This window comes from Haliotis cracherodii, unplaced genomic scaffold (assembly GCF_022045235.1).
Source record: "Haliotis cracherodii isolate W230 unplaced genomic scaffold, xgHalCrac1.p SCAF_21, whole genome shotgun sequence".
NCBI classification, from domain to species: Eukaryota; Metazoa; Mollusca; class Gastropoda; order Lepetellida; family Haliotidae; genus Haliotis; species Haliotis cracherodii.
The window spans coordinates 2,156,222-2,175,914 of record NW_027266277.1 but is presented as its reverse complement, the minus strand read 5'-3'; the positions used below and the strand labels follow the sequence as shown (position 1 = coordinate 2,175,914).

The window sequence follows — 19,693 nt, the reverse complement described above, 5'->3', positions numbered from 1 at the left end:
AATACAGCCCTTCTGACAATCTGGGTAATACAGAAGGCTTCAGTGTTGGGGAGTCTTCACATTCTTCGAAAAGTTCTTGGTGGGTTTGACTTGACAGCGCTTCCCGGGAGAAGTTTGGGCTGCGTGTATAGGGGCCAAGCGCCCTGAGCTGATGATGAGCTCAACAAGCCTGATTGTGCCAGGATCACCCAAACCCTTTTTACTTTATTTTAATCAGTAAATAAATCTGTAATCATCATCATCATCATCATCCAATCATATTATAATAAATAATAATGGTCCAATCAATACATTTTCACCATTCTATGGTGGATGTAGCTGGTGAACCAGCAGGCAGGGTTAGTCTCCTTTCTATGATATATTCTATTAAACGATGCAAAAACAAACGCAATGCATCAATATAAAAATGAAAAATTATGTTTTAACAGGGCCTTCACACTTCATCTCAGTGTATATCTAGAGTCAGAAAACTCTGTAGTTGCCAGGGGATGTCAGCGCCGAATAAATCGGAACCAGCCAAAGCTGCATGGTCAAGTTCTATGAGTGAATGAGTGTGTTTAACGCCGCTTTTATCAATATTCCAGTGCTCGTGGGTTTCACCAAAGTGGTAAACGTCACTTTGGGATTTCCGCCCAAACTAAGCTGACACGCTGCGATATAACTGGAATACTGTTCAAAGCAGCGTTAAACCTCCTTCACTCACTGACTCACTCACTCACTCACCCTCTCACTCACTCACTCACTCACTCACTCACTCACTCTACATCATATGTGTGTGTGTGTGTATTGGCTTACTTTCACAATCCCACTGGTAGCTGATCATGAGGTAGTGCTTGAAAACTGTCCAGAACATCCTTTGGGAAGCCAATGTTTGGTCCCCAGCTGCCTTAGTTTTGGTTCTCCGGGGTCTGTAACCCATCTTTCTGATAGATGATATATATTGTTCATAAAAAATGTTTCATTCTTGAACTAGTATGTTATAGTAACAATTTATACTGCCATTTGTTGACAGTGTGTAATAATATGGAACTTGTTTCAAATTGTAATATGGCTGAATATTGTCAATGTGATGGAAAACTAACGCGCAACAGGTATCGCGAGGCGGAATAGATATTTAACGGCCGCTTCAAATTTGAGAACACAAGTTTCAGCAGCATGTACTTACTCCAGAGGCTTAAGAGTACCCGATTCTTTCATATCACCATAGTTACTCTGTCAGTATTTGTAACTCAAGAGGCTAAAGAGTACCCGGTTCTTTCATATCACTATAGTTACTCTGTCAGTACTTACAACTCAAGTGGCTAAAGAGTACCCGGTTCTTTCATATCACTATAGTTACTCTGTCAGTACTTACAACTCAAGAGGCTAAAGAATACCCGATTCTTTCATATCACTATGGTTACTGTCAGTACTTACAACTCAAGAGGCTAAAGAGTACCCGGTTCTTTCATATCACTATAGTTACTCTGTCAGTACTTACAACTCCAGGGGCAGTCGGGTAGCCTAGTGGTTAAAGCGTTCGCTCGTCACTCCGAAAACCTGGGTTCGATTCCCGACATGGGTACAATGTGTGAAGCCCATTTCTGGTGTCCCCGCCGTGATATTGCTGGGATATTGCTAAAAGCGACGTAAAACCATACTCACTCACTCACTTACAACTCCAGAGGCTAAAGTGTACCCGATTCTTTCATATCACCATAGTTACTCTGTCAGTACTTACAACTCCAGAGGCTAAAGAGTACCCGGTTCTTTCATATCACTATAGTTACTCTGTCATTACTTACAACTCCAGAGGCTAAAGTGTACCCGATTCTTTCATATCACTATAGTTACTCTGTCAGTACTTACAACTCCAGAGGCTAAAGGGTACCCGATTCTTTCATATCACTATGGTTACTGTCAGTACTTACAACTCCAGTGGCTAAAGAGTACCCGATTCTTTCATATCACTATAGTTACTCTGTCAGTACTTACAACTCCAGAGGCTAAAGAGTACCCGGTTCTTTCATATCACTGTCCATGACAGATTTGCTGTAGTGATATGAAAGAAAGGTTGGTGTTCTTTGTTTCCATGACAGATTAGCTGTAGTAATATGAAAGAATCGGTCGTTCTTTAACTTCGTTTGAATGGCATATTACTGTTTGACAATGGCTTTTCGGATTCTTGTCAGACCATAGTTCCCCAGCCATATCTTAAAACCCAAAGAATCATGGTTAGACTCTAGGATCTGGTTGACTATATGCCATCGTATCCGATGTCGTAGGCTGCTGATCATGGTGGCCCATACTCTGTTTACAGGTCAGGTCACCGCCATACAAATGGAACTGGAAGATTGCGGCGGTGTAGTAGATGTTAAAGCGCTCACTCTTGAAGCAGACAACCCACGGTACGATAGGGAATCAGACAACTTAGTACTTGGGATGCAAGCTTGACATTTCAAAGGTGAGGTCCGCATGTTTGCCATGCATTTCCTAAATATGTCAATCACATTAGTGTCAAAAGGACAGAAAATTCAATAATGTAAATGATTGCAATGGATTTATCATAAGGACAAAATTAGGGATTGTTGGCCTGGATACTCATGAGGCTGTACAAGGGCCTTTTCCAAAGAATTTTGTATTCATCATTTTCCATGACGCCCTCAACAAGTTGTTTATGTTGTTCATATTATTATTCATATTAGTATTAGCATTACGGTCGTACAGTTGATTCTGCTTTAACCACAGTTTTCTGATAAATATGGAGAATGTTCTGTCGATTTATTCACTACTTTGTCAATGACAGATAAAACATTACCTGCCCATGGGCAATTATCAACACCATCATAGAAATAACATGCTGTGCAATTATTTAAGTGTCAAAGGTAGGCTTGTTGGGCTGGAGGGGTAGTATGATATCATCTGAAGGAGTCTAGACGTCTAGAGTGCCCCTAGTTTTCTTCTCAACGTGGTACCTTTAGTACGCAGTTAATGAGAGTTGCTTCTTAACCCTACAACTTACGTCTGGCCAAGAGCGATTAATTCCCTGCCATTGTCTCCCGTCCCGACAAACAGCGAATGAACTTTTGAGGACGAGGCTTCACAGTATTGTGATTGTAAAAGGTCATACGATCATTGAACACTTGCCTCGATCAATTGCATTCATTACCTCCAAGGATAATTTAATCTGTAGTTTCTTTGAAAGAAGGGTTATACAAGTAAAACTAGAAGTCTTCATTTTAGACATGTTACATTCGCCAGAAACCTCTGAGTGTGGGTTCAAATCCCGGTTAACCGCGATTATGGTTGTAGGTTTGTCAGCATCCGACCCGTGCTTGTGGGTTTCACCAAAGCGGTGAATGTCTAAGATCTGCATCGTTTCGTGCTTTCCTCCACTGAAGCTGAATCGTCGTGACTTTACTGAAATATTGTTCAAGGCTGCGTTAAACCAAAATCACTCACTCACTCACTCAGTTGAACACTCCCATCATTAGTTTCAGGGTATACCATATAAAACCCATTCAACATTATCGTCAATGCCTCACGGACTTGAATACCGTCTTCCATCAGAAAAAGGACTGTTGACCGTTGTGGTATCCAATTGGCCATGAACACCCTCGTCGCTATCGTAGGGATTCCGGGTAAGAATATAGGTCCCCAGCACTCTATGCTTGTCGTTAGAGGTGACTTAAGGGACTTAAGGGAGTGGTTACCTATATGACATCGCACTGTGACAACATGAGGTAATCAAACACAGTGGTGTACCGGTTCGAATCTCATTCCATGTGTTTGGAGGTGGACTTGAGCACAAAATGTACAAACACGTAATGGAAATATTTATTCACAGCATAAAAAAACACAATTTGCATCTTGGCTTCATCGATATTAGATCATCCTTTAAACACAAGAGCCCTAAATAATGACAAGCGCAAAGCATTATAAAAATGAAAACGGTGAAGCAAAATACATTTCTGAACTCTGTACAAATTTATAGACAGATATAATGTATTTTTATTGCATGGCGACCTTCTTTGCTAGTAGTTACAAGTGAAGTGAAACACTGACTGCATTGGGCACGCACATGGCGTAGGTTCCCACTATTGTTCAATACAATGATGATGACGTCATACAGTACTCCCGATGACGTCATACAGTACTCTCGATGAAGTCATACAATACTCCCAATAACGTCATACAGTACTCCCGATGACGTCATACAGTATTCCCGATGAAGTCATACTGTACTCCCGATGACATCATACAGTACTCCCGATGACGTCAGCACCACCCTGGCGTCCATGTGTTGTTGTATCTCTTGGGGTCCCCTTTTGGGTCAGGGTCAGGGTAGTTGGCTGGAACCATTTGTCTCTTATATTCAAGAAGGCGTTCTCGTAGCTTAGCAACCATTTCTGGCATGGCTTCTGCAAGATCATGTTTTTCCAGGGGATCATCTGAGAAAGTGAAAACGGTTCTTTAGGTCAACTGGTTTAAATACATAAACAGAGAAACGTTGTTGATATTGTTTCTGAGGTTATTATGTGAAACAATAAAGTCGATTTTTTGCCGAAACAGATTCCTTTGGGCGTAAAAGACAATGGTACTGAAAATGAGATTTAAGGATCACTGAAAAGCAGTGATGACACAAGGTATTCGCGAAAGGGTGAGCATGTCCTGCTCTCCCAGTAGAACCCGCCGCTCACACAATTTGCATAAATGAGAATAATGATCATGAACTGCTTGTTATGTGTTTTGACAAATCATTTATCAGTTATTTCTTATAATTACTGGTAAGTTTCAATATATTGACAGATCACATACCAAATCATACCTGATTCATCGTGACCACAGAAGGAAATACTGACATTCTAAGCTCAACCAATCAACATGGTTTATTCTTGACATTGTATGTTTAGGCCATAGAAATGCTTGTACTAGACGGGATCTATGCCAGTATGACAGTGCTACTCCACTAAGATACCAGTCCTTGTGTTATCCCTTCAGGGACCACCTCCGTGGTCTCAGGGTAGAGCGTCCGCCGAGAGAGCGGAAGGGCCGTTATTCCAAAAGACGTTAAAAGGTGGTACTTGTTGTTACCCTGCCTGTTGTTTTGCATTAAGGGGCTAAAACAAGGACTGGTCGGCTTGGATTCAGTATAGTGCCCCTGAGTTGGGTATTCATGTTAAACTGCGGCATGGTATCTCAGTGATTAATCAGCATCAGTCCGGACTAGTACACACACACACGTGTGCATGTATGTCGCTATATACGTGCAGTAAATCTGGATGCGACGTTAAACCCAATTTCACCTCATCTCATTCCTTTAATGCCAAGCGCCAAATTTTGTATGATATGACGCGGACGGCATCGAATCACATTTACATTTACAGAGCTGTTACACACACCACCAATCCCACGTGTGTCGTCAGAACATTCATAGGGGATACGGACCCGTGAAGATCCGGGGTAGAATAGGTGTTCAGCAACCCATGCTTGTATCCCCGTGAAGATCCGGGTCAGAATAGGTCTTCAGCAACCCATGTTTGCCGTAAAGGGAGACTATGCTTGTCGTAAGAGGCGACTAACGGGATCGTGTGGTCATTTTTGCTGACCTGGTTGATGCATGTCATCATGTCGCAATTGCATGGATCGATGTTCATGATGTCATTCACTGGATTGTCTGATCCAGACTCGATTATTTACAGACTGCCGTCATATAGCTTGAATATTACTGAGTGCGGCAATTAACAACAAATAAACATAGAGGATACGATTTTTAAATGTCTATTAAAGTGGAAATATGTACTAAGAGACATTTTACTATTTTCTAGGTTTAAATATGAACAAAATATTAAACATTGTATTTTTCATTCGGTTTACTTCAGGGACGTCAAGCGACATAGGTTACGTTGGTGTGTTATTCATATTTCAGTTTTTCACTCCATGGGTGATTTGTGCTTATCGTACTTTACAAATTGGTTCAACATTTGGACTCGGATCTGTGTACCTTTGAGGTTGAACAAGTGTGTCTCCTTTCCCTGAGGGTCGTACAGGTGTTTCTCGTATATGTCATCCTTGGTGTTATTCATGGGACGATGCCATCCATCCTGAGTTCCGGGGTATCCCAGCAACAACTTATAGTCCCCCATCCTGCAAAGACACGGCTATTGAGGCTGCTTGTTTCCCTCTGTGCGCGCTCATGATAAAAGATGGCATCGCCGTTGATATGAAAGCAAAAGGTGTGGTGATTGCGTTAATTCTTATAACCTTACAACCACCAGAGGCCAGTCCCACAGCTGTTGTGTTCCATACATCCAATTATTACATGTCAATTGTAATCTGTACAAATGTTATTGGCAGCGTTAACCGATGATAAGGCCTAACAGCATCCCTTAATGGAATATGGTGTTTAAAAGGTAACAAATGTGGTGAAATGAAATGGGGTTCGCGTTCACTACAGCTACTAAAGGATATTAGCTGTGGTCGGGTAGCCAAGTGGTTAAAGCGTTCGCTCATCACGCCGAAGACATGGGTTCGATTCCCAACATGGGTACAATGTGTGAAGCCCATTTTTGGTGTCCCCCGCCGTGATATTGCTGTAAAACCATACTCACACAAGCAAATGTTTTGGTATAATGCTGCCTGGGGATCGAACCAGCAACCTCCTGGTCTAATGGTAGAGCGTCTGCCCAGAGAGCGGAAGGTCCGGGTTCGATCCCCGGCCGTATCGCACTAGAAGATGTTAAAAGCTGGTACTTGTTGTTACCCTGTCTGGCGTTCGGCTTTAAGGGGCTTAAACAAGGACTGGTCCGCTCGGAGTCTGTATACTGTGTGTGGGTGGGATATTCATGTTAAACTGCGGCATGATGGTATATTAGTGGGCAAAGCACTGTGAAATTGGAATAAGTCCGGATTAGAACAAGAGCTCGCGCACGCACACAGGCACGCACGTACACAACGCAATAATCTTGAACGCGACGTTATAGACCATTTCACTTCACCATTCCCAGGGCAGACGCTCTAACCATTACAATCTATCTTTTCCATGACAATAATATGCAGTTGTAGAAAACTGCAGTAAACACATCCACACATTTACCTCATGCCAGGGTGCACCAGAAACCTGTGATCGAGGTTTGTCAGCCAAATACCGGTACTGTGTGTTACACCACGGTGGTAAAAGTCCAGGACCTGCATCACTTCAGGCTTTCCCTCCACATCAAGCTGACACACCATGACAGAACAGAAACACCGGTCAAAGTGGCGTTAAACCAAACTCACTCACTCACTCACTCACTCACCCACTCACCTTATGCCTGCTTGCCCTTCTCGTGGTATGACGTAGTCGTATAGATTGTAGATGAACTCCGACCTCTTCGAGGGTCCTCCTGTGCTAACAGCTTGCCACTGATCAATCCCATCGATACCCTTTACTTTATAGGAAAAGATAAAATAAATAAGACACATTAAAAATATATTTATTTCGCGTCATCTCTGATCTTTTGTACCCTTTACTTTATAGGAAAAGCTAAAATAAATAAGAGCCATTAAAAATATAATTATTTCACGTCATCACTGATCTTTTGTAGTCATGTTAGATTCCATACACTGGACTAAAGATATAATTTACAGACGCTTCAACAAGGGAGGTAATTGTCTGGTCGAGACTCGATTATTCACAGACCGCCATTATAAAGATTGGAATATTGCTGGATGCGGCGTAAAACAACAAACAAACCAAACCTAATTGAAATCCTCATTGATTGTTTATAAATAAGATGAGGGGAGGGACACTGGTGCCCCCCGGTCGTCCAAAACTGAGCAGAGTTGCGTTCCTTGGTCGCGTCAGAAACTTCGTGGGTTCGAAACCAATATTCGCCGTCATAATGATTCTCAGTTTATCAACGCCATGCCATAAGTTGGTTTCACTGAAGTGTCTACAACACCAGCGCCACTTCGGGTTTTCCTCCCACATTTAGCTCACGCTGACATCCTGTGCAAAGCACTTACGCACATTATGATGTGTTTTCATGATTCGCCCTATGTGTTAGTTGATGTCTTTCAGTACCATACCAGTGGAAGGTTGGAACAGTTATTCACTTATATCCCGGCGTGTCAGCTTACTGTTGGAGGAGGGGGATCGGTGACCCAGTCGTCTCAGGCACCGCAATTCGCTGTGCAGAGTTGCGTCCCTTGGGCACACCAAAAATTTGATATTTTTGGTTTTGAATCCCTATTCGCCCTGTTTCAAGGTTTGTCAGTACCATACCTGTGCTCGTTGGTTTCACCGAAGTGGTAAATGTCTAAGACCTGTATTACTTTTCTTCCACATTAAGCTGACACGCCGTGAGAAAACTGGAATACTGTTAAAAGCGGTGTACAACCCAACTAACTCACTATTATTGAAGGAAAGCATGACGTGATACAGTTTTATAGATTTGGTGAACCCAACAAGCACGGTACGATGCTGAAAATACAGCGGCTTTAAACAACATTGTGTCAGTTATATGACCGAGTGTCTGTTTGATGAAACAACAAAGCCCAAAGCGATAAAGGTCAAGTTTACCACCATGGTACAAAATATGTCCCCTTACCTGGGGTGCCCCCTGCAGCAGAGATGAGAGTCGGCATCCAGTCTACTGCATGGATCATTCTGTGAGCAGGGAAAATAATACCAGCATGATGACGAAGTTAGAGAGTAGCATAGGAGCAGGGACAATAATACCAGCATGATGACGATGTTAGAGAGTAGCATAGGAGCAGGGACAATAATACCAGCATGATGACGATGTTAGAGAGTAGCATAGGAGCAGGGACAATAATACCAGCATGATGACGAAGTTAGAGAGTAGCATAGGAGCAGGGACAATAATACCAGCACGATGACGATGTTAGAGAGTAGCATAGGAGCAGGGACAATAATACCAGCATGATGACGATGTTAGAGAGTAGCATAGGAGCAGGGACAATAATACCAGCATGATGACGATGTTAGAGAGTAGCATAGGAGCAGGGACAATAATACCAGCATGATGACGATGTTAGAGAGTAGCATAGGAGCAGGGACAATAATACCAGCATGATGACGATGTTAGAGAGTAGCATAGGAGCAGGGACAATAATACCAGCATGATGACGATGTTAGAGAGTAGTATAGGAGCAGGGACAATAATACCAGCATGATGACGATGTTAGAGTATAGCATAGGAGCTAAGAGGAATTTCTCTCCCGAGTGAATGAGTTCATTTGGAACCTTTAATGCAAACCATCATTATATATGTTCGTTTTACGATCACAAGTAGGTCAGATGAGTCAATTTATTATTTAGTGATGAAAAATATGATGCGATACATGTACCGTTTTTATCCGAAAATATATGAGATACTGTTTTTATCTGAAAATATGTGATGAGATACTGTTTTTATCCGAAAACATTTGATACTTTTTTTATCTGCAAATATAACATGAAGTACTGTTTTTATCGGAACATATATATGATGAGATACTGTTTTCATCTGAACATATAATATATGATGAAATACTGTTTTTATCTTTCGTGTGAAATAATACTTTTTGTCGGAACTTATTTAAAAGTGCAGTCTGCCTCAAGGATACTGTGGTTTTCAGAGAAAGAGCGTGACGATGTAAGGGAAAAGGCGTAATAAATGAACACTTGTCGCTACTGGACCAATAATATGTTTATCTCGTGACCTGATAAAGTTGACATTTAGAAATGAATGAATGCTATACATGTTACTTGACAAGCAAGTCCTCTAAGTTGGAACTACGTCACATGTAACTGGCATGGACAATATTAGGTTTATTCCGATCGACTCTCCCTCTGATGCTCAGCATTCGAATGAGAATCAAACAAAACAATAAAGACAGCCCAACATCAATACTACAAACAGTCCATCTCACCCGTTATAGGTGTAGCCAGTCTTCTTGAGCCCCGCCCCGTGCAGGAACGCCGTCCCCCTCGTGCCCCCCTCCCAGATGGAATGTTTCCCCCCTCTCAGGGGCCAGTTGTTGCCGTGGCTGAAGATCTCGGCTCCATTCTGGCAGCATGTAACATGTAGTATACACACAATGAAAAGTCATATTTCAGTTTGATCGAAACCTTCTGGAAATGTTACTGAAATAAGGAACTGTGTGCAGTCAAGGTCAACATTGTGTTTTGTGTATCGCAGTATGTTCATATCTGTTTTCTCTCCACCCCAAAACGTATAGCATTTACCTGTGTGTAGCATTTACCTGTGTATAGCATTTACCTGTGTATAGCATTTACCTGTGTATAGCATTTACTGAAGTATAGCATTTACCTGAGTAAGGCATTTACCTGAGTACAGCATTTACGTAAGTATAGCATTTACCTACGTACAGCATTTACCTGAGTATAGCATTTACCTGAGTACAGCATTTACCTGAGTACAGCATTTACCTGAGTACAGCATTTACCTGAGTATAGCATTTACCTGTGTATAGCATTTACCTGTGTATAGCATTTACCTGTGTATAGCATTTACTGAAGTATAGCATTTACCTGAGTACAGCATTTACCTGAGTACAGCATTTACGTAAGTATAGCATTTACCTACGTACAGCATTTACCTGAGTATAGCATTTACCTGAGTACAGCATTTACCTGAGTACAGCATTTACCTGAGTATAGCATTTACCTGAGTACAGCATTTACCTGAGTACAGCATTTACCTGAGTACAGCATTTACCTGAGTACAGCATTTACCTGAGTATAGCATTTACCTACGTACAGCATTTACCTGAGTATAGCATTTACCTGAGTACAGCATTTACCTATGTACAGCATTTACCTGAGTATAGCATTTACCTGAGTACAGCATTTACCTGAGTACAGCATTTACCTGAGTACAGCATTTACCTGAGTATAGCATTTACCTACGTACAGCATTTACCTACGTACAGCATTTACCTGAGTACAGCATTTACCTGAGTACAGCATTTACCTGAGTACAGCATTTACCTGAGTACAGCATTTACCTGAGTACAGCATTTACCTGAGTACAGCATTTACCTGAGTATAGCATTTACCTGAGTACAGCATTTACCTGAGTACAGCATTTACCTGAGTATAGCATTTACCTGAGTATAGCATTTACCTGAGTACAGCATTTACCTGAGTATAGCATTTACCTGAGTACAGCATTTACCTACGTACAGCATTTACCTGAGTACAGCATTTACCTGAGTACAGCATTTACCTGAGTATAGCATTTACCTGAGTATAGCATTTACCTACGTACAGCATTTGCCTAGGTACAGCATTTACGTACGTATAGCATTTACCTGAGTACAGCATTTACCTGAGTACAGCATTTACCTGAGTATAGCATTTACCTGAGTATAGCATTTACCTACGTACAGCATTTGCCTAGGTACAGCATTTACCGAAGTACAGCATTTACCTACCTACAGCGTTTACCTATGTACAGCATATACCTATGTATGGCATTTACGTCGCTTTATAAGTGCAATAATCTTGCACGCGACGTCAAACCCATTTCACCTCACCTCACCATTGTAGAATGTTTGACCTTCTCGATGTGAATCGTCTGGAACGTTGAGTTTCCGTCATAACGGAGTCTGGACTAACGAGGGTTCGCGGTACTAATTGCCGAAACAAGTGTAAGAGAAGTGTATATGACACTACAGAAATATGCAACTCACATCCGTCGTCAAGAGAAACAGTGTGTTGTCATAGAGACCGCGTTGTTTGAGAGCAGCGGTTACGTTGCCAATCGCTTCATCGAGAGCAGAGACCATTCCTGATGGATACAACAATAACATATAAAGAGTTCAGTAGACAACACGTCTCTTTGATTGAAGCTGCCTGGAACGTCATTAAAATAGTGAACTTCCATTTCTGTATGTTAAACATATTTTGGGGACGTCATGTCATACAACTTATTGAACAAGTAGTCTAAATATGTCCTATCTTCCCTAAACGCCATACCAATCCCTCGCAGACCATTGCAGTGATCAATCATTGGATGATAGACCATTTACGGAACATGATACGTACCGCTGAAAACCCGCCTTCCTTTGTTGTTAACATTCTTGTACAGATTAACATAGCGTTCGGGAGCCTGTACAACATGGGAAGAGAATCACAATTAACGCTTTGTGATGATATTAACCATTCCTGCTGTTATTAAACAGATAATAATAGCGACACATAGCACCCATGTCCTTCTTGTATCAGAATGTCTTCAGACTTGACTGCAAGTGATGGGGTCCCTTCGGGGAAATCTGTGGGTTCAGAGCTGTGTTGTGTGCCTTCCTGGGCTCTACTGCTTACACGTCCGTCTCGTGTGGCCTTATAACCAGATAGAGTGCCTTGAGATTAGAATTTAAATATGCAAGTTTCACCAAAACAGCTCCTGGGCAGTTACTGTGGATCACTGGCTACTTGATCAGAAGTAATCTGTCAAGGACGCATGAAGAACGTGGAGGGGATACTCACGAAATCTTTAGCTGGATTTGTGAATGTGACATTCAAAATACAGTCACTTACCTGTGTGTCTGTGTCAGTGTACCTGTGTGTCTGTGTCAGTGTGCCTGTGTGTCTGTGTCTGTGTACCTGTGTGTCTATGTCAGTGTGCCTGTGTGTCTGTGTCAGTGTACCTGTGCGTCTATGTCAGTGTACCTGTGTGTCTATGTCAGTTTACCTGTGTGTCTGTATCAGTGTACCTGTGTGTCTATGTCAGTGTACCTGTGTGTCTGTGTCTGTGTCAGTGTACCTGTGTGTCTGTGTCAGTGTACCTGTGTGTCTATGTCAGTGTACCTGTGTGTCTATGTCAGTGTACCTGTGTGTCTGTGTCAGTGTACCTGTGTGTCTGTGTCAGTGTACCTGTGTGTCTGTGTCAGTGTACCAGTGTGTCTGTGTCAGTGTACCTGTGTGTCTGTGTCAGTGTACCTGTGTGTCTGTGTCAGTGTACAAGTGTGTCTCTGTCAGTGTACCTGTGTGTCTGTGTCAGTGTGCCTGTGTGTCTGTGTCAGTGTACCAGTGTGTCTGTGTCAGTGTACCTGTGTGTCTTTGTACCTGTGTGTCTGTGTCAGTGTACCTGTGTGTCTGTGTCAGTGTACAAGTGTGTCTCTGTCAGTGTACCTGTGTGTCTGTGTCAGTGTGCCTGTGTGTCTGTGTCTGTGTACCTGTGTGTCTATGTCAGTGTGCCTGTGTGTCTGTGTCAGTGTACCTGTGCGTCTATGTCAGTGTACCTGTGTGTCTATGTCAGTGTACCTGTGTGTCTGTATCAGTGTACCTGTGTGTCTATGTCAGTGTACCTGTGTGTCTGTGTCTGTGTCAGTGTACCTGTGTGTCTGTGTCAGTGTACCTGTGTGTCTATGTCAGTGTACCTGTGTGTCTGTGTCAGTGTACCTGTGTGTCTGTGTCAGTGTACCTGTGTGTCTATGTCAGTGTACCTGTGTGTCTATGTCAGTGTACCTGTGTGTCTGTGTCAGTGTACCTGTGTGTCTGTGTCAGTGTACCTGTGTGTCTGTGTCAGTGTACCTGTGTGTCTGTGTCAGTGTACCAGTGTGTCTGTGTCAGTGTACCTGTGTGTCTGTGTCAGTGTACCTGTGTGTCTGTGTCAGTGTACAAGTGTGTCTCTGTCAGTGTACCTGTGTGTCTGTGTCAGTGTACCTGTGTGTCTATGTCAGTGTACCTGTGTGTCTATGTCAGTGTACCCGTGTGTCTGTGTCAGTGTACCTGTGTGTCTGTGTCAGTGTACCTGTGGGTGACACAGTACCTGTGTTGGAGAGTGCACGGACTGGAACGGCAGATAGAGGAACAATGGTCGGCTCTTGTCATGTTTTTTAATAACACTGACAATCTTCTGGGAGTACAGGTTCTGGAAACCAAAGTCGAACTTTGTACGAAAGTGTGTATTAACATAATACCCTTTTGTATGAAATATCATTAAATAATATATCCTATGATTTCCTAAGATGTATGAGCTCTCACTAACTATGAGATACTGGACAAAAGTACATTAAACTGTAGAACTGTGTATGACAACAATGAGGGTATTATTTCGTCATATAAACATTGTATTTCATGTCATCACATGAGTGACGTCATACACACATACCGCAGAATACTGGCCTTCGTACTGCCACGCAGCTTCCTGGTCATCCCGGAAGTCCAAATACCCTGCTGTAAAACATGCATCGGGGTCAGCGGCAAAGTCCAGACAACTTCGTCTACACTCAAACAAGTACATGTTTCGCATACATGTAGATATTGTGAACACATGAGATGTTTTACAGACGTTGGATGCTCATTAAAATTACAAAAGGAGGGGTGGGGGGCGTAAAATTGACTGTGACTTTGTTGGGATTGCACGGGTTCATTCATGCCGCTTTCAGCAATATTCCAGCAATATCACGTCGGGGGTTGGGGTGGGGACACCAGCTTGAGTGAGTATGGTTTTACGCCACTTTCAGCAATATTCCAGCATATCACAGACACCAGAAATGGGCTTCACACATTGTTCCCATCGAACCCGGGTCTTCGGGTATCCCACCGACCTTGGAGACCAATCCTAACACCACCATGAAGTATTCAAACTACAGAGCTGAAGGTTGATAAATACGAAGGGTGGCTTATATTATCTTCAGCATCTTTCCAGTGAGATATGCCTGTCATACCTGATCACAAACCAACAATCACCAATGACAATCAATAACACAATCTTTCAATCATGTATATGTGTGAGAACTTAAATAACAGCAATTTGTGTTCGTAGTAGGGAATGCCCAGGGGTTTCCCGGGAATGTGGAAGTGGCGACGTCATTATGAACACCAGTCTCGTCAAAAAGACATTTGAACATAAACATGTATCCTTCACCTTTAAGGTCACGTGACGCCCCTCTCGTCCAATATTAAAGGCGAATGATGTTTGACCTTCACTTTAAAATCGAGTAGTAACTAAATCTATGTTGTACTTACACAGTTTATGGCTGTAGTAGTCCTCGCGAGAGTTGTAGTAGCCGAAGAAGCTGTCGAAGCCTCGGAAGGTGGGCGTGCAGTTCCAGTTGCAGAAGCCGAGATGCCATCTTGGAAACAAGAACCGAAAATTGAATTTCGTTTAAAAACCGTTGAACCATAAAAATGCCAAATAGATAAGCAGTACAGAAATTCATAACTTTTTGTGGATCAAGGTGTTACTTTACTAAAATACAACAATATGTCACATAATTGTTGAATCATGAGACTCTGGTAAAAGACTGAAAGGATTAATGATGATAATCATTACGATTGCGCGAACGTCTTTACAAGTGTTTCAGTAAGGTGACATATGCGCCGACACTAACTTGCCCACGATGTGAGTTGCGTAGCCCAGGCCTTTCAACACTTGAGGCAGAAAGGTGTGGTTCAAAGGGGAACAGACGTTTTGCCACTGCCAGATCACTATGTGCTGCAACAAACAAATGAGTTCAACAGGAATCATTCAAGAGAGAATGTGTCAAAGTATTCAGACAGGTCATCGAGGGCGCAAACAGGACATGCATTAAATATGTGTGTTCGTGTCTCTTATTCACTATACGTTGTCAGCATCCTACCTATCGTGCTTATCTTGCTTTTTATATAATATCACGCTTGTGGGTAAATCAAATGCGTGTAACCACAAGCTAAATGAAACTTCCTACCTGAAGACCCACTTTGAAAGGATATACACCTGTCATGAAAGCATTGCGAGATCTGAAACACGAGGAGCAACACATTCAGAAATAATAACCAACTACTGCTGCTGCTGCTGCTGCTGCTGCTGCTGCTGCTGCCGCTGCTGCTGCTGCTGCTGCTATTACTACTCCAACATTTATTACTACTAGCGCTGCTACAACTCCAGCTGCTAGGTTTTGTTTGTTTGTTTTGGGGTTTAATGCCGCAATCCAGTGATCGACGTTATGAGCATCGATCCACGCCTGACCACCCCATCCCGTTAGTCGCCTCTTACGACAAGCATAGTCTCCTTTCAGGGCAAGCATGGGTTGCTGAAGACCCTGTACTGCTGCGACTACTGCTGCTACCACTACCACTACCACTACCACTACCGCTGATGCTACTAGTGCCGCTTCTACTGTTGCTGCTGCTGCTGCTAATACTACTACTACTTCTGCTACTACTACTACTACTACTACTACTACTACTGTTACGTGTACTGATACTGTAACTAGTACTACTACTACCGCTGCTACTACTGATGCTATTAGTACTGCTTCTAATGTTGCTGCTGCTACTAATACTAATACTGCTGCTACTACTACTACTACTACTACTACTACTACTACTACTACTACTGTTACATCTACGTTATAAAAATTAATTTCAACAGTAATCATGAAAGATGTTTCTACTATGACATCGTCGATGCCACATAGAAAAGGTGAGGTGAGTTCAAATTGGGTTTAACGTCGCGTCCAAGATTATTGCGCTTAATGCAGAGCGCCAGACAGGGTAAAAATAAGTACCACCTTTTAACGTCTTTCGGTATGAACCCCGGATCTTCTAGCATTATAGAAAATAATTATGACAGTAATCATGGGGGATACTTTTACTATGACATCATCGATGCCACATAGAAAAGGTGAGGTGAGTTAAAATTGGGTTTAACGTCACGTCCTAGATTATTGCACCTTAATGCAGAGCGCCAGACAGGGTAACATTAAGTACCACCTTTTAACGTCTTTTGGTATGAACCCCGGATCTACTAGCGTTATAGAAAATAATTATGACAGTAATCATGGGGGATATTTTAACAATGACATCATCGATGCCCTAGAGAAAAGGCACAGGGCTGTGTAATATGAAAGATGGTGACGTAGCGCCATAAAGCAACATACGGACTACAGACAGGCTGGACATAGGAACTGTTGAGGATGACCCCTTCTCTGGCCAGCTTGTCTATGTTTGGGGAGAGGATGTCAGGGTTCCTAAAGCCAACGTCATTCCAGCCTGAAATACAACACGCTGACAATATGGAGGATACATAACAAAACTAAATGCCATATTAATAACTACGACCAACACGCAACACACCTCGAAACAGTCCACAGGGGCGGTCGGGTAACCTAGTGGTTAAAGCGTTCGCTCGTCACGTCGGAGACCCGGGTTCGATTCCCGACACGGGTACAATGTGTGAAGCCCATTTCTGGTGTCCCTCGTTGTGATAATGCTTGTATATTATTGCTAAACGCGGCGTAAAACATACTCTCTCACTCACTCACTAAACAGTCAACAGTTCAAACTTACACATATAAAACACCAGTTTCCTGTTACATATATGTGGATAGGACGGACCTGTTGAAAGAGCTTAAGTGCTGACCTGTGGCAAAGGCCATCCATAATATTTGGTTTTATTCTCATGTTCAGCTTCAAAAATATGAATCTTAACACATTCTTCACATTAATAGCAAAGCTTTAAAAACGTTTTATGGTAGACATGTAGGGGACATTTCACAATTGCATGAACCAGTGACAAGAACTATGGCCGATGCAATTCCCTATTTTGACAGGTACCATACGTTCCCGTGTTGTTTTTAAACTGAACGTTTGACTTGCCTTTGCATGTGTTTGCAACGGGTACCCGGGGCGTTATACAGCTGGCATAGTGCTGAGAAAGGCGTTAAACAATAAACAGATAAGGAAACATGTCAGCAGGATTGATAAACTAAAGGAAACATCTCTGACATCTCGCGGACAAGACGTCAATAACATGTGATCGCCATAACAGCTGTTACGTTGTTTAATCGAAATGGCGTTTCACCATGCATCACATGCCTTCAATGCGAGATTGTACATACAAACGTTGATAAAAAGCTCCAATAAATAATTGAAATGCAAAATGTATTGCAGTCTTAATGAGGTTTATCGCAACAAATAATGTGAACAAAGGATCGATGGATCCTCGACAAGCATGCATACATTGTCAGATTTCTAGACTAACGCTTAGTCTCTGAAAACATGTAATTTTGAGGGGAAAATCAGTGATATGATTACAGTAAGGGCTGAGCAGAAAGGCAAATAATTATGGTTTAGAAGCTGTGAGAGAGTATCGTATTAATTCAGCATGACATTAATCATCATCAGTCCAGCTTACCTAGGTCGTCAGCTACGATGAACACAATGTTGGGGCGCTGTGGAGATGAAGAAGAGGTGTTCGTTGTAGCCCACAGCAACACAGCCAATACTGCTATTCCACGACACGCCATTGTTGTGAACAGACCTCCGATACTGTGCGAGAAACAGCTGGTATTAGCGGTATAATATGCAAAGAACGCCTGTGTGTGAAGCGCTGTAACGCCTCCTACAGCTTACTGATGCTGTAGTGTGTCTTTAAAAAGATATTGATCATTGATGGTCACACTGTATCAGGTTTGACATACTTATACCTATCTGTATCAACGTTAAGGTCGTCCTATCAGGACAAGCAAATGTAATGCGCTGTGCATGACAAGATAGTGTCAGTCGGTCAGTGAATAGGATTTAGGTGCATGATAATTTCACCAATAAATGATATTTTTTTCGTTTGAAGTTTGAAGTAGTGTATCTTTAAAAAGATATTGATCATTGATGGTCACACTGTATCAGGTTTGACATACTTATACCTATCTGCATCAACGTGCAGGTCGTCCCATCAGGACACGCAAATGTCATGCGCTGTACATGACAAGATAGTGTCAGTGAATAGGATTTAGGTGCGTGATAATTTCACCAATAAATGATATTTTTTTCGGTTGAAGTTTGAATGAGAGGGAAATTGTTTCTGGTTTCTTCTATCATGCAGTGTTTTATTGTACGATAAACAACGACCATATATCGTTTATTTTGTTATTATGAAATATCATTATTATGTACAGCCTCTTCAAGGATGTTAATAAAATGTAAAAGCTTTAAAGTTAACATATTTTCACGTATTTACATAATGATGACTCTATGAATAGAATCTGACATCGTCAATGTCTGACAAGTCAATTTTATTAAAAGGGGTGGGGGCGGGGGATCGATTTGGTCTTTCCCACATATTCTCATAATTTGCACGTAGATAACTGTAACTTTTCTCCCAATACCGATTGTCATATCTCTCCCGCTTTTGGATACGATCGTTCTGCCATTGCGTTTATCTCCGTTGCCCGGCTACATCTACGGGGAACAACTCTTTGGACAATTCCCTCTTAAAGTAACGTCGTCCAATTTACGACGTCATCAAGTTGCGAGCGCATGTTCAAATCTCCAGAAATGACGTCATGGTAGAACAATGTTTTATCATGAAATAAACCACACTGCGTCCCTCATGGTTTCTTCTCCCTGCATTGTTTTATTGTACCATAAACAGCCCCCACTCCCACTCCCACTCCTACAGTTACTATACATGGGTTTGGCTTTATCAAGTAACTGGTACACCTGGAGGCTAAACATGACGTGCACATGTATGGATATGCTTTATGTTTTGGGTTATTTTGTTTGTTTCATGTGTTCCAGGTGAACTCCCGTCATGAGAATGGAGTTTGTCGTTTTGCAATGTCCTTCCTGCTCATCGAAGTTTCAACAAACCATGACCAGTTCCATTGGTCGGAGAGCCGATATAATACATCAGGTCAGTGCTGCGGCTGCAGAGCCGATATAACACTCTAATGTGTAATAACCTTGGCTGCAGAGCCGATATAACACTCCCAT

At 42.2% G+C, this 19,693-nt stretch overlaps 1 protein-coding gene across 1 annotated transcript in view; it reads right to left on the bottom strand.

Moving 5' to 3' along the window:
• Nucleotides 1-3,810: 3,810 nt before the first annotated feature.
• LOC139470716 (arylsulfatase B-like) overlaps nt 3,811-19,693 on the bottom strand; it is a 28,248-nt gene continuing 12,365 nt past the window's right edge. Inside the window, exons 2-15 of the mRNA XM_071252982.1 lie at nt 18,117-18,250; nt 16,861-16,972; nt 15,667-15,718; nt 15,331-15,434; nt 14,966-15,072; nt 14,106-14,170; nt 13,764-13,865; nt 12,038-12,101; nt 11,683-11,780; nt 9,898-10,034; nt 8,571-8,629; nt 7,286-7,409; nt 5,984-6,126; nt 3,811-4,430 (exon numbers count right to left, since the gene is read on the bottom strand). Of these exons, the coding sequence (XP_071109083.1) occupies nt 4,258-4,430; nt 5,984-6,126; nt 7,286-7,409; nt 8,571-8,629; nt 9,898-10,034; nt 11,683-11,780; nt 12,038-12,101; nt 13,764-13,865; nt 14,106-14,170; nt 14,966-15,072; nt 15,331-15,434; nt 15,667-15,718; nt 16,861-16,972; nt 18,117-18,250 (1,474 nt within the window). The 3' untranslated portion in view covers nt 3,811-4,257. The remainder of the gene's footprint in view (nt 4,431-5,983; nt 6,127-7,285; nt 7,410-8,570; nt 8,630-9,897; nt 10,035-11,682; nt 11,781-12,037; nt 12,102-13,763; nt 13,866-14,105; nt 14,171-14,965; nt 15,073-15,330; nt 15,435-15,666; nt 15,719-16,860; nt 16,973-18,116; nt 18,251-19,693) is intronic.